The sequence below is a fragment of the Pleurodeles waltl genome, chromosome 3_2, assembly GCF_031143425.1.
Source record: "Pleurodeles waltl isolate 20211129_DDA chromosome 3_2, aPleWal1.hap1.20221129, whole genome shotgun sequence".
Classification (NCBI taxonomy): domain Eukaryota; kingdom Metazoa; phylum Chordata; class Amphibia; order Caudata; family Salamandridae; genus Pleurodeles; species Pleurodeles waltl.
The window spans coordinates 130,360,643-130,375,103 of NC_090441.1; the positions used below are offsets into that span (position 1 = coordinate 130,360,643).

At 47.8% G+C, this 14,461-nt stretch overlaps 1 protein-coding gene across 4 annotated transcripts in view; it reads left to right on the forward strand.

Moving 5' to 3' along the window:
• LOC138286583 (Na(+)/citrate cotransporter-like) overlaps positions 1-14,461 on the forward strand; it is a 285,677-nt gene that overhangs the window by 176,147 nt on the left and 95,069 nt on the right. For all 4 annotated transcript variants that reach the window (XM_069226982.1, XM_069226984.1, XM_069226985.1 and 1 more), the window contains one exon: positions 2,211-2,425. In XM_069226982.1, the coding sequence (XP_069083083.1) occupies positions 2,211-2,425 (215 nt within the window). The remainder of the gene's footprint in view (positions 1-2,210; positions 2,426-14,461) is intronic.

Here is a 14,461-nt window from a genome sequence, read left to right on the forward strand (position 1 = left end):
ACGCACACCAGTCAGCTCCGCCGGCTAACGTCATTCCATAAATAAGGTGCCCGCATGGCGCTTTGGAATGGCGTTAACCGGCGTTAACATTTTTTACGCACAACTGCATTGGCGCAGTTGTGCGTCAAAAAGTATAAATATGGCCCGAAGTTTCACACCCACAACCCGAGAACAGAAACGTCTGGACAATCTTCATGAACTGAAAGACTCAGCTGGAAAGCTTCCAAGCTCCAACCCTCTACTCTGGGCAAGCTTCAAGGATTGGGAGGTCTGGCTGTGAAGCCATCAAAAAGCAGAATCACAAGCTCTACCGACACCACCCTGAAAACGCCAATGCCAGGGTAAGCCTCACAGACTGACAGGCCTGGTCACAAAGCTGCCAAAAAACTGAATTTCCAGGCTCCCCTCTGCCATGGATTAACCAAGGACCCAGCACGTTTTACAGCCTGTTTGGTCAGCTGTGAAGCCACCAAAACACAGAGCCTCTAAGCTCCCGCCTACCAAGGAACACCAATCCAGAGAAAGCTTCACAAACAGATAGGTCTAGCTGCAAAGACGCCAAAAGGCAGCACTGTTCAGCTCCCCCTCCTCATACCCAAGAACATCAACACCACAGAAAGCTTCACAGACTGAAGGACCAGGCTGTGAAGCCACCAAAGGTGGAACCAGCAAGACCCCCCTCCTTCAGGTTCACCAACCCCAGGGCAAGCTTAATGGGCTGAATAGCCTGGTAGCGAAACTGCCAAAGGCAGTACCATCAAGCCCCTACACCAATGTATGGACAAGCTTCCCTGACTGAAGGGCCCAACTGCTCATGGGCAAAGGCAGTTAATGTCCAGCTACGTCCCCCTAGTAGACCCCCACTGGTGCAAGCTTCCCAGACTGGAGGAACCTAGTTCTGGTACTGCAAAACTATTTCCTACATAGGAGACTCCCACCAAGTGCAAGGTTTCCAGACTGGGTGAGCCTGGCTGCACATGGCCAAAAGCAGTTACCTCCAACCTACATCCCACCTATTAGACCCCACCAGAGTTAGCTTGCTTGGCTGACCACATTACCAACCACCATCTGGTAGACCAAGGCCAGGGCAAGCTTCCTAGATAGGAGGGGGCCGCTACATACAGGCAAAGGCAATTATCACCAAGCTTCCACCCACCCAATAGATAAAGACCGTTCCCTGACCCGGAAGGGGCCCGCTGTACATGGCTGAAGGCTGTGAGCAACAGCTGTCAAATGATGATGGAGGTTGGGGCACAGGGCCTGGCCAGAGTCCTGGCCACCCAATCCATTCATTATACAACTTTAAGACCCCTAGTTTTACCCCCACTTCAGACAAGCAAATAGCATCCACTATGCATGCTCATGAAGGATTGGTATGGAAAGAACTGGCCAGAGATTACACAATGCACCCTACCCTCCATTGTACACATCCAAAGACCACCTGTTGACAGTGGTGCCGAGGGCCTGGCCTGCGAGACCCTGTAGACTACCTCTACTGTGTACAGCCAAAGGAAGTACATAATACTGATTATGTATTTCCGTAAGTTTAAGAACAGTGTCTGCATGCACCAACCTTGGTTTCATGAGGATATAGAGGTTTTCCATAAAACAAGATATGTCTACATGAAAATGGCCTGTAATGGTTAGGTTGCCTGCAAAGTTTTTTTGTACACAGAATGCAGCCATTCCCTACTAGTAACAGTGAAAATGTGTACACAGCAATGTTTATATTTAAACATGGGTTGAGGTGCACAGAACACTTTGACATTAAAAATAATTTAAAAACCCTTATAACAAATCACTGGTAAAGCCAAAGGTTAAAGTGAAGTTATGGTTATGTCTGCTCAGAACAACATGATGAATGTTTAAAAAATCACCGAAAAACCACAATTAAAGTGCAGGTCTTGATATAAAAAAAATCTTAAAACCTCTGAAAATTGCCAGTTATAGTTCAGTTCACTAATTATAACTTGAGCTCCTTCATGCATTGTTTATAACCTTAACATATCGTGCCATTCACAATGTTTTAAATTGCATCATTGATGAAATCTCAGATGACATCACTGATGGCATCATAAATGCTGTAAACCTGCATTGCAATTAATCACACATGCAGAATTATTAGGCTCTTTATTCCTAAATACGTCTTAATCATCACCGAAAATAAAATACATCTTTCTTACATGAACACCTGGTCTTTTCTTTGCTAGATTGATGCTGGGGTTTATGGGAGTCACTGCCTTCCTGTCTATGTGGATAAGTAACACGGCCACCACCGCCATGATGATCCCCATCGTCCAGGCAGTTATGGAGCAACTGAACAGTACAGAGCAAAACCTGGGACACACTGAGCAGCTGGAGGGCCAGGTGAATCCAGGTATAGAGCTGGAAGAGAAGAATGCAATGGATTTATCATCTGTGCACGGTAAGAGGTGGTACTTGAAATCTTAATAGATCATTTATAGGGTTTTACACAAGTGAGATGCAGGGAACTAAGGGCCAGATGTATCAAAGGATTTTATCCATTCTGTGTCTATAGGAACATGTGTTCGTGCATATGGCCCTAAAATCTGAGAAAACTGTGTTCATCTGAAAGAGATCACCAAGACATTATACAATGTGACCAGTGGGTGACACCACTGCCATTACCCTCCAACCAGAAAGTACTTTGAGGAATCCATTTTCTTGTCCAAGCCCCTAAAGCCTGGAACGACTTATCACAACACAGCAGAGCCTCCACCTCTCTTCTTGACTTTTGCAAGAAGCTGAAGATCTGGGGGCTGGCCTCACACACCTGCTACAGAGCGCCTGGATTCCCTCAAGGTTGAGCAGCGTGCTAAAAAAACCATACATAACATAACAAAATAATAATACATAATAAGATCAATAGGAGTAGAACAACTAAGAGCAATTCTAATACAGACCACACATTCATTAGTTACAGTGAAAAAGAGTGAGCATCTGCTTATTACAGTCAAAAATATCAAAGTACCCAGAAATATTCTCAGGGCTCCCAATATGTTTGCCACAATGATTATAGAGGCTGCAAAATATAGTTAATTCGGCCTTTCAATATTCTTTATTAATGCAGATGAGTTATTTTATAGAGACCACAATAAATTAAAACAACTCTCTTGCAAAAAGCTATATTACATTTTAAATAAAAGTATACCAGGTTGTGTTTAAAATGTTTTTTTTCATTTAGCAGAGAAAAACCTTTTTTGCAATATTTTACTTTAAATATAGGTACAGAATCAAACAAGTAAATAGAGGGGACCTGGTCCTTTCCCACTTTGATGGGCTAGATGCTCCTTAGATAACCTATGTCCTGAATTATTTTGGGGAGTAAATACACTTTGAGTGGAAACATTAGTTTTGCTCTTACAAGATATTTGGGCCCAGATTTACCAAATAGTCATGCAGCAGCAAAAAAATGCTGTGCTGTGCTTCGTGACAAGGAGGGAGTTAGAGAGCATCATATTTATAGAGCTATGGCTCTCTCCTCCCCTCTCCCTAGCTCTGGCGCTGATCTTAGCTGCTGTGCGCCACGCATGCACCTTTGCACCATGGTGCAAGGGTGTGTGCGTCAGTCTAGCATGGGTTCTGTAATGGAAAGGTACCCCTTCCAGTACAAAATACTATGCTTAGACACACTTTAAAACTTTTCCCACACTGTACGTGGGATGCACAGTGCAGCACCCATGGAAAGTGGCAAAAGAAAGGAGAAATTAAAACATTTCTCCTTTTAACGCCTGCGTTTAAAGTGCATTAACGTTTGGCACAAAACTCCGTCTACTGCTGTTTTGTAGATTGGGTTTTTCATCAAAAGGCATGGGAACGCCCGTGTACCACTCATGTAATGCCCCCTTGGCAAGTAATGCAAAGTAGTGCTTTGCACTGCTTTCCGTTACTTTTATGGTACTTTCCAGCGCAAAACAAGTTTTGCACCGGAAAGTAACTTAGTGAAAAACATTTTGTGCTGGCTAGCATCACATTTGTGACGCTAATCCAGCACAACATTTTTGTAAATCTCCCTCTTGGATTTAATCACATTAATCCTTGCCTTCTTGTGCTTGATTTAAAGGGTAAATAGGAAAGTTAGTTTGACATAACTTCATTAAATATTTCAGGACACAGGCTTTCAAAAGAACCAGAAGATACGTATTTAATTTATTATTCTTCATTATATATCGTACTGCACTTTCCTTAAATTCAAAATACAGAGAGTAGCAAACCAAAAAACCGGTTTATGCTAACATGTGTAGCATTAGGATAATTTAGCCAGGGCAGTAGCCCTGTTTCATGCCCCAACACAGGTAGAAGGTCCACAGATTAATCAGGCACCTGTCATTTTCACCTCAGGATTCCGGCTGGGGGTTTAGCTTGCTATGCCTGTTAATTTGTCTCCCCCACTTCTGCAGTTACTGCTACGCTCATCGTTAGCTCCAAGGGGTCAATTTAACGGGGCCAAATTGTGGAACTCTCAATGAGACCCTGAGGTCCAGATTAACGAAAAACTCATGTAACACAGCCTTGCAGCTAAAATATGGCACTGTTTATCTGTGCTCCTGTGATGGCCCATTTTAGGCTTCCATGTAACAACACACACCCTTGTACCATAATGCAAGACCATGTGCATTCTGTAAGAAATAGCTTGTGTACTGAACGGGGACGTTCCAGTATAAACACATCCTTTAACACGTCATTCTTTGTATGCATGTTGCACAATGGAGCACACATGCAAAATAGGATTGGCACGGTTTTGGTGCATATCCCTACCTGCCAATGTTTGGAGATAGGGATTTTCACCAAAACCCATAGGTGGTTGTATGGGAATAACCATGTACCACCCATGGAATGCCACCTTACAGCAAAGTAAAGCAAAGCAGTGCATTGAGCAACTTTTTGTTAAATTGGGCTACTATCCAAGCTAGAATCCGTACACTTTCTATGTCTGTCACTGCCTTAAACATCTGGGTCTAGTGGTTGCAAAAACAGTGACATTTGCAAGACATGGAAAGTGGCTATGATCTCTGCCTTTCCGTAAATGTCAAACACCCTAGCACAGCCCAATGCCCTTGTCATATAAATATTAAGCAGCTCAATGCTTCCTTTGTTTGACCTCAGCCTTTCATCCCTCCATTGTCGATAAAATGAGTACCATTGATTTGGGAAACAATATACATGAATTATCTGTCAATATTATCAGGGGACTTTTTAGAGGTTAATGTGTGCTCTACAAACACACCTACTTTTTGGTGTGCATGATGTACAGTTGTACTACCAACCACCCAGACCACGAGCCTCATTTTCCAACCTCATCATCAACCTTGTTGCTCTGCTCACCATTGACTGCAGTGCGCACAACCTACTTGGTGACCTCAACTTTCACCTGGAAGCCTGAAATGATCCCTGCTGCACAGCAATCCTCAAAATCTTGAGCAGCATCAATCTCACCCTGCTCCTCTTAGAACCAACACACACCTCAGAACACACACTGGACCTCATCTTCACCACAAGTGACAGCATCAAATACAACTCCACCACACTACTCATATGGACCAACCACTCCATCATCCACTTCCAAATCAACACAGCTCAAGTCAACACTCCTAACAGGTTCAGATTTATGTTGTGAAGGACGGCACTGGCATGGGGATGATTTCGTAGTTAGTTTATTTAAGTTCCAGTAGCAGATATGACCTCCACCTCAGCCAGCTCCCAATAACCGTCTGAGGAGGATTGTCACGGTTCCCATGACAATCTACAAAGGTTCTATTCATAAAAGAAGCACACATTATAACATATCCTCCTTGTTAGAAATGGGGTCTTTGGTTGACAGTTAGGTTACCCCCTGTTCAAGCAAGGACCCTCACTCTAGTCAGGGTAAAAGAGAATCACCCTCAGCTAACCCCTGCTTACCCCCTTGGTAGCTTGGCAGAGCAGGAGGCTTAACTTCAGAGCGCTAGGTGTAAAGTATTTGTACCAACACACACAGTAACTTCATGAAAACACTACAAAATGACACCACACCGGTTTAGAAAAATAGGAAATATTTATCTAAACAAAACAAGACCAAAACGACAAAAATCCGACATACACAAGTCAAAGATTAAACTCAAAAATAGCGCTTAGAAACAAAAATGCTTCAATGAGATGTTAACACGGCGTCGTGACGGAGTCGTTCCCAACAAGCCGACACCAGCGGCGCCGGACACGGAGTCATGTAGACCCCCAAGTACAGTACCTTTGGTGAAGAGTGAAAACAAGCCGATGCGCAAAGTCAGGAATCGCGGTGTCTGTGCGAAATGTTGAATCCGTGCACTTCGAGCGGCGTCGGTCACGACGTGGTGCGGCGACTTCCACGGAGTCGCGGACTTCAGCGGGGCTGCTGCGGCGACGGGCCTGCGAAGAGCATTGCGTTCCAGCAAAGGTCACGGCGTCAGGTGCAGGCGACGTTACCGGATTCAGCAGCGGCGTTGGTCTGAAGTCGTCTGAAGTCGATTTCCTTGGATTCCACCAGCTTTCCTTTCAAGGGCCCAGGGACTGGATAGGGCACCACTTGTCGGGGCAGGAGTCTCTCCAGAGACTCCAGGTGCTGGCAGAGAGAAGTCTTTGCTGTCCCTGAGACTTCAAACAACAGGAGGCAAGCTCTAACTCAAGCCCTTGGAGATTTCTTCACAAGATGGAAGGCACACAAAGTCCAGTCTTTGCCCTCTTACTCTGGCAGAAGCAGCACTGCAGGAAAGTTCCACAAAGCACAGTCACAGGCAGGGCAGCACTTCTTCCTCAGCTATCAGCTCTTCTCCAGGCAGAGGTTCCTCTTGGTTCCAGAAGTGTTTCTAAAGTCTGTAGATTTGGGTGCCCTTCTTATACCCATTTTAGTCTTTGAAGTCACCCTTCTTCAAAGGGGACTCACACCTACTTGTGAAATCCTGCCTTGCCCAGGCAAGGCATCAGACACACAGCAGGGGGTTGGAGCCGGCTTTGTCAGAGGCAGGCACAGTCCTTTCAGATGAGAGTGACCACTCCACCCCTCCCTCCTAGCAGAGATGGCTAATCAGGAAATGCAGGTTACACCCCAGCCCCCTTTGTGTCACTGTCTAGTGCGAGTTGAAAAACAACCCAACTGTCAAACTGACCCAGACAGGGAATCCACAAACAAGGCAGAGTCACAAAATGGTTTAAGCAAGAAAATGCTCACTTTCTAAAAGTGGCATTTTCAAACGCACAATCTCAAAATCAACTTTACTAAAAGATGTATTTTTAAATTGGGAGTTCACGGACCCCAAACTCCACATGTCCATCTACTCTCTAGGGGAATCTACGCTTTAATCATATTTAAAGGTAGCCCCCATATTATCCTATGAGAGAGACAGTCCTTGCAACAGTGAAAAACGAATTTAACAATATTTCACTGTCAGGACATATAAACCACATTACTATATGTCCTACCTTAACCATACATTGCACCCTGTCCTTGGGGCTACCTAGGGCCTACCTTAGGGGTGCCTTACATGTAAGAAAAGGGAAAGTTTAGGCCTGGCAAGTGGGTACACTTTCCAAGTCGAATTTACAGAGTAAAAATACACACACAGACACTGCAGTGGCAGGTTTGAGACATGATTACAGGGTTACTTGTGTGGGTGGCACAACCAGTGCTGCAGGCCCACTAGTAACATTTGATTTACAGGCCCTGGGCACCTCTAGTGCACTTTACTAGGGACTTAACAGTAAAACAAATATGCCAATCATGGAGAACCAATTACGTACATATTTTAAACAGGAGCCCTTGCACTTTAGCACTGGTTAGCAGCGGTAAAGTGCCCAGAGTAACAAAAACAGTAAAATCAAAGTCCAGCACACATCAACAACCTGGGGAACAGAGGCAAAAAGTTAAGGGAGACCACGCCAAGGATGAAAAGTCTAACATGTGTCCCCCCCAGCTAAAAGTGGGGAGCAGCTACCCAACCTCATGGGAGTTCTCATCACTAAGGCGGAAGAACCTGGACAGACCATCAGCATTGGCGTGCTCTGTACCAGGACGGTGTTCCACCGTAAAGTCCATCCCCTGTAGGGAAATGGACCACCTCAACAGTTTTGGATTCTCACCTCTCATCTACATTAACCATCTGAGGGGCCTGTGGTCGGTCTGAACTCGGAAGTGAGTCCCAAACAAGTAGGGTCTTAGCTTCTTCAGTGCCCAGACCACAGCAAACGCTTCACGTTCTATGGCACTCCACCTACGTTCCCTGGGTAGTAACCTCCTGATAATGAAGGCTACAGGTTGATCTAGGCCCTCTTCATTAAGCTGTGAGAGCACTGCTCCAATACCATGCTCTGAGACGTCTGTTTGCACAACAAACTCCTTGGAGTAGTCAGGTGCCTTCAGCACAGGTGCTGTGCACATGGCAGCCTTCAGGGCATCAAAAGCGCTCTGGCAAGCCTCTGTCCAGATCACTTTCTTGGGTTGCTTCTTAGAAGTCAACTCAGTTAAGGGGGTAACAATGGTACCATATCCCTTAACAAACCTCCTGTAATATCCTGTGAGACCTAAAAAGGCTCTCACTTCAGTCTGGGTCTTGGGAGGCTCCCAAGCCAGAATCGTGTCAATCTTAGGCTGTAGGGGTGCCACCTGGCCACTCCCCACCTGGTGTCCTAAGTACACCACAGAACCCTGCCCTATTTGGCACTTGCTCACCTTAATAGTGAGGCCTGCCTTCTGCAGGGCCTCTTACACTCTCCGGAGGTGTTGCAGGTGTTCCTCCCATGTGGAACTAAACACAGCAATGTCATCCAGGTAGGCGGCACTGAACTCATCCAGTCCTGCCAACACCTGGTTGACCAACCTCTGAAAGGTGGCAGGGGCATTCTTCATCCCAAAGGGCATCACGTTGAAGTGGAAGTGCCCATCTGGGGTAGAGAATGCTGACCTCTCCTTTGCCCCCTCAGTTAAGGCAATCTGCCAGTACCCAGATGTTAAATCAAACGTACTGAGGTACTTGGCAGCTCCTAACCAATCAATGAGCTCATCAGCTCGGGGGATGGGGTGTGCGTCAGTCTTGCTGACCGCATTGAGACCCCGGTAGTCCACACAGAACCTAAGTTCTGGAGTGGCACCAGGAGCAGCAGCCTTTGGGACCAATACCACTGGGCTGGCCCAAGGACTGCTGAGTGCTCAATAACCCCTAGGGTTAACATTTTGGAGACTTCCTCCTTAATGCAAGCCCTGACCCTGTCAGTCACTCTGTAAACCTTATGTTTAACAGGTGTACTGTCCCCAGTGTCCACATCATGTGTGCACAGGTGTGTGACTCCTGGGATCAGGGAAAACAGCGAGGCGAACTGTCCCAACACGTGGCTACAGTCCCTCTGCTGTTCCTCAGTCAGGGAGGGGGAGAGGATCCCTCCCTCCACAGACCCATCTTTCTCTCCTGCAGACAGGAGGTCAGGAAGAGGCTCACTCTCTTCCTCCACCCCGTCATCTGTCGCTAGGAGCATGGATAGCTCAGTCCGCTCAAAGTGTGGTTTGAGGCGGTTGACATGTAGGACCCGCAAAGGGTTCCTGGGGGATTGCAAGTCTACCAGATAGGTGACCTCGCTCTTTCTTTCCACCACCTCAAAAGGCCCAGTCCACTTATCTTGGAGAGCCCTAGGCTCCACTGGTGCCATGACCCACACTTTTTGTCCAGGCTGAAACTCAACCAGAGTGGCATTCTGGTCGTACCAACGTTTCATATCCTCCTGGCTTGCTTCCAGGTTCTCCTGAGCGAGACTCCTGAAGCGGGCAGTCTGGCTTCTTAGTGCCAGCGTGTAGCTAAATACATCCTGGGGTGGTTTACTAGGAGCTTTCTCCAAAGCCTCCTTCACCAGACTGAGCGGTCCCCTCACAGGGTGGCCATAGATGAGCTCAAAGGGGCTAAAGCCAAGTCCCTTTTGAGGCACCTCCCTGTAAGCGAACAGAAGGCATGGCAAGAGGACGTCCCATTTACGCCTCAAGGGCTCTGACAGGCCCTGAATCATGCCTTTCAAGGTGCGTTTGAATCTCTCAACCAGACCATTACTTTGGGGGTGGTAAGGTGTGGTGAACTTGTACGTTACCCCACACACCTTCCACAGAGACTTCATATAAGTGGATATGAAGTTTGGACCTCTATCGGATACCACTTCCTTGGGGAACCCCATGCGGGTAAAAACTCCCATCAAGGCACGTCCCACCACGGGGGCAGTGACTGTCCTTAGAGGAATGGCTTCTGGGTACCGAGTGGCATGGTCCACCAAGACCAGGATGAACCTGTTGCCCATGGCGGTCTTGGGATCCAGAGGCCCCACAATGTCAATTCCTACCCTTTCAAAGGGAGTACTGACTACAGGTAAAGGTTGGAGGGGAGCTTTGCATTTCCCCCCACTCTTGCCACTTGCCTGACAAGTCTGACAAGACCTACAATAAGCAGCTGACTGCTTGTGCATCAAGGGCCAGTAAAAGTGGGAGACAAGCCTCTTATAGGTCTTGTCCTGCCCTAGATGTCCTGCCAAAGGCACATCATGAGCCAAACCCAGTAGGAAGGCCCTGAAGCACTGGGGTACTACCAGCATACGAGCTGACCCAGGCTCAGGAACCTTAGGCTCACTATACAGGAGGCCATCCTCCCAATATATCAGGTGAGTACCTGGCGCCTCGCCAGCCGACTGGGCTGCAGCCTGCTGCCGCAGCCCCTCAAGAGTAGGGCACTCCTTCTGCACTGTGCAGAATGCTTCCCTGGTGAGTCCCCCTTCCTGCTGCCACTGTGACAGCTCAGGGACCTCCCCCAGTTCAGCCACCTGCTCCCCTGTAGGTTCCGGGCATCACCCTCAGGCTCCGCCTCCTCCCGGACCGTGGGAGCCTCGGGGGCCGGTTTCCGGCGCCCCCTGCCCTTCCTCTTCTTGGCGGTCCCCTGGGCCACTGTTTCAGGCTCCAGGGACTCTTGACTACCCTGATTGGCTGCCATAGACTGGGTGGATACGCATACCCACCCAGGCAGACCCAACATCTCCAAGTGAGACCTGTGTTCCACCTCCTTCCAAGGGGAATCCTCCAGGTCGTTACCTAGCAAACAATCAACAGGCATGGTTGGACTCACAGCTACTTTCCAGGAACCTGAGACCCCCCCCCCATTCAAAGGGAACCTGCGCCACTCTGCAGAGGCGCTCAGAGTTGTCTACCGCAACTACTTGGTGAAGTACCCGGGGATTAATCTGCTCTTCAGACACCAGGTGACTCCTCACTGTAGTCACACTGGCTCCTGTGTCTCTCAGAGCCTCCACCCTCTGTCCATTGATGGTCACCCATTGCTTGTACTTCACCAAGTAGTTGCAGTAGACAACTCTGAGCGGCCCCCACCCCTCTTGGTTCTCAACTTTACGGTTACTATAACTTATACAAAACAAAACAAAGTGAGATTTAAATTTGACTTATGATAGACATAACTTAAAACATGACTACTTTACATAATCTTGTAAGTATAAAGGAGGACGCCTTTGTCTCTGCTCCTTCAAAGGCAAACAACCCTCCCCGGGACTCTGTTCAGTCTCTGGAATATTTCGAGGTGACTCAACCTCTAATGTTTGAGAGATTGTCACACCCTAATCTTCTGAACTCCGAGAAGTTAACATCCCACTTTTATCCAAATTTTCCAGTGCTCCAACAATGGACCTAGCGGTCTCATCATCAAATGTTAGAGAGCCTGACTCACCCTCTTTTCTAGAACTCTGACTTTCTGAGACCACGCCTTCACCCCAATCAACATAGACCCCTCACATTCACTCCTCTGTGTACAGTACCTTGAGCCCTCCGCACCAAATCTAGCTACCTCCTAAAATTCCACTTTCCACCATTTTCCAACACAACGTGCCATCTCCCAATATCCTTAACTTTAAATGGCCCTCGAAACTTGTTTAATCCTCCAATACATCTTCCAGATTTTATTTTTACCCAATCACCAGGGACAATTTTGTTACTGTGTTTTCTTGCGCCCTGTTGGCATTCCTGCACACCTCCATTCCCTTCCAATAAAGTTTTTAACCAAAACGGTGTCAACTTGGTACTAGGCTTCCGACCACGCATTAACTCAAAAGACGAAGCTACAAGTGTGTTGTTCTCCGTAGTCCGATACGCCCACACTAAGGGGCATATTTATACTCCGTTTGCGCCGAATTTGCGTCGTTTTTTTTCTACGCAAATTCGACGCAAAACTAACTCCATATTTATACTTTGGCGTTAGACACGTCTAGCGCCAAAGTTCATGGAGTTAGCGTCATTTTTTTGCGTGAACACCTTCCTTGCGTTAATGATATGCAAGGTAGGCGTTCCCGTCTTAAAAAATGACTGCGATGCATATGCGTCGTATTTATACTCCCGGGCAAAAATGACGCCCGGGAGTGGGCGGGACTAAAAAACCCGCATTTGCGCCGGATTTTAGCGCCTGGGTCAGGGCAGGCGTTAAGGGACCTGTGGGCTCAGAATGAGCCCAGAGGTGCCCTCCCAAGCCCCCAGGGACACCCCCTGCCACCCTTGCCCACCCCAGGAGGACACCCAAGGATGGAGGGACCCACCCCAGGGACATTAAGGTAAGTCCAGGTAAGTATTTGTTTTTTTTTGTGGCATAGGGGGGCCTGATTTGTGCCCCCCTACATGCCACTATGCCCAATGACCATGCCCAGGGGACAGAAGTCCCCTGGGCATGGCCATTGGGCAAGGGGGCATGACTCCTGTCTTTGCTAAGACAGGAGTCATTTCAATGGGGGATGGGCGTCGTAAAAAAATGGCGCAAATCGGGTTGTGGCTAATTTTTTGCCTCAGCCTGACTTGCACCATTTCTGGACGCCCATACGCCATTTTCCCCCTACACCGGCGCTGCCTGGTGTACGTCGGTTTTTTTAACACACACCAGACAGCGCCGGCGGCTAACGCCGGCTAACGTCATTCAATAAATACGGCGCCCGCATGGCGCTTCAGAATGGCGTTAGCCGGCGCTAATTTTTTGGACGCAAAACTGCGTTGGCGCAGTTTTTCGTCAAAAAGTATAAATATGGGCCTAAGTCACTCACGACCTTCCCTACATATAGTCTATTCACCAAGGCTAGTTGAATGGCTCCCTTAACCATCCTATTAGCTCTTTCTACTGCACCGTTACCTTGAGGATTATAAAGAGAAGTGCGTGTATGTTTCACCCCGCACTCACTTAAAAATTGTTTCATACGATGTGACGTAAGTTGAGTACCGTTATCGGTGACAAGACAGTCTGGGTAACCTTCCTCACCAAAGATTTCGGATAAGATCCTTATTGTAGATGCAGTCGTCACTTCCGCCATAAACTTCACGACTAACCACTTGGTATTCAGATCAACCAAGACAAAAGCAAACCTCTGATTGTGATTTACACCTGCAGTTGGACTTATAAAATCGCCGCAGACTGTGTGCCACGCTATGCCTGGATCCTACATGGTCCCACACATGGATTGCTTACCCACCTTCAACCTTTTCTCACTTTCAATGCACTCAGAACACCTCTCTACCCAGTTTACTACATCATCGTCCATTCCTGGCCACCAAAACTCAGCTCTGAGACGCTTTTTGGACATAATTTGCCCTAAATGTCCTTCGTGAGCAATTTCAAATAACTTTTTCCTGACACCTAACAGGGGTATCAACCTTTCTCCCCGTACCAACACTTTCTTGTCTAAAATAGACAACTCATCCAAAACTTTCCCAAATGGCATAAGGGCTGTGGGTAACGTACTTTCTCTCCTTCCTCCTTCCACTATCATCTTGAGTACTCCCTTCAACACTTCATCATGTGTCATCGCTTGTTCCCACTCCTCTTTAATCACCGCCCCCAAGGTCCAGTGAACTACATCACAAACACTTGCAACTGCCCCTTCACTCTCATACTTTAACACGCCTTCTTCGTCAACTGACTTCCAATCCAAAGGTAAACGTGATAGGCAGTCCGCCTGCACATTCTTCCACCCAGGTACGTATTCTAGAACATAAATGTATTCCTGTAATCTAGCTGCTAACCGAGCCAGTCTTGCCGAACCCTTTCCAGCCCCACCAGAAGACTAAGGGGGTGATTCTAACTCTGGCGGGCGGCGGAGGCCGCCCGCCAGAGTTCCCCCCTCCAGAATACCGCACCGCGGTCGTAAGACCGCTGCAGTGATTCTGGGTTTTCCACTGGGCTGGCGGGCGACTGCCAAAAGGCCGCCCGCCAGCCCAGTGGAAAACAACCTTCCCACGAGGACGCCGGCTCTGAATGGAGCCGGCGGAGTGGGAAGGTGCGACGGGTGCAGTTGCACCCGTCGCGAATTTCACTGTCTGCAATGCAGACAGTGAAATTCAAAGTGGGGCCCTCTTACGGGGGCCCGGTATGGGGTGTCAGAATCCCCATGGCGGCGCAGCGAGCTGCGCCGCCATGGAGGATTC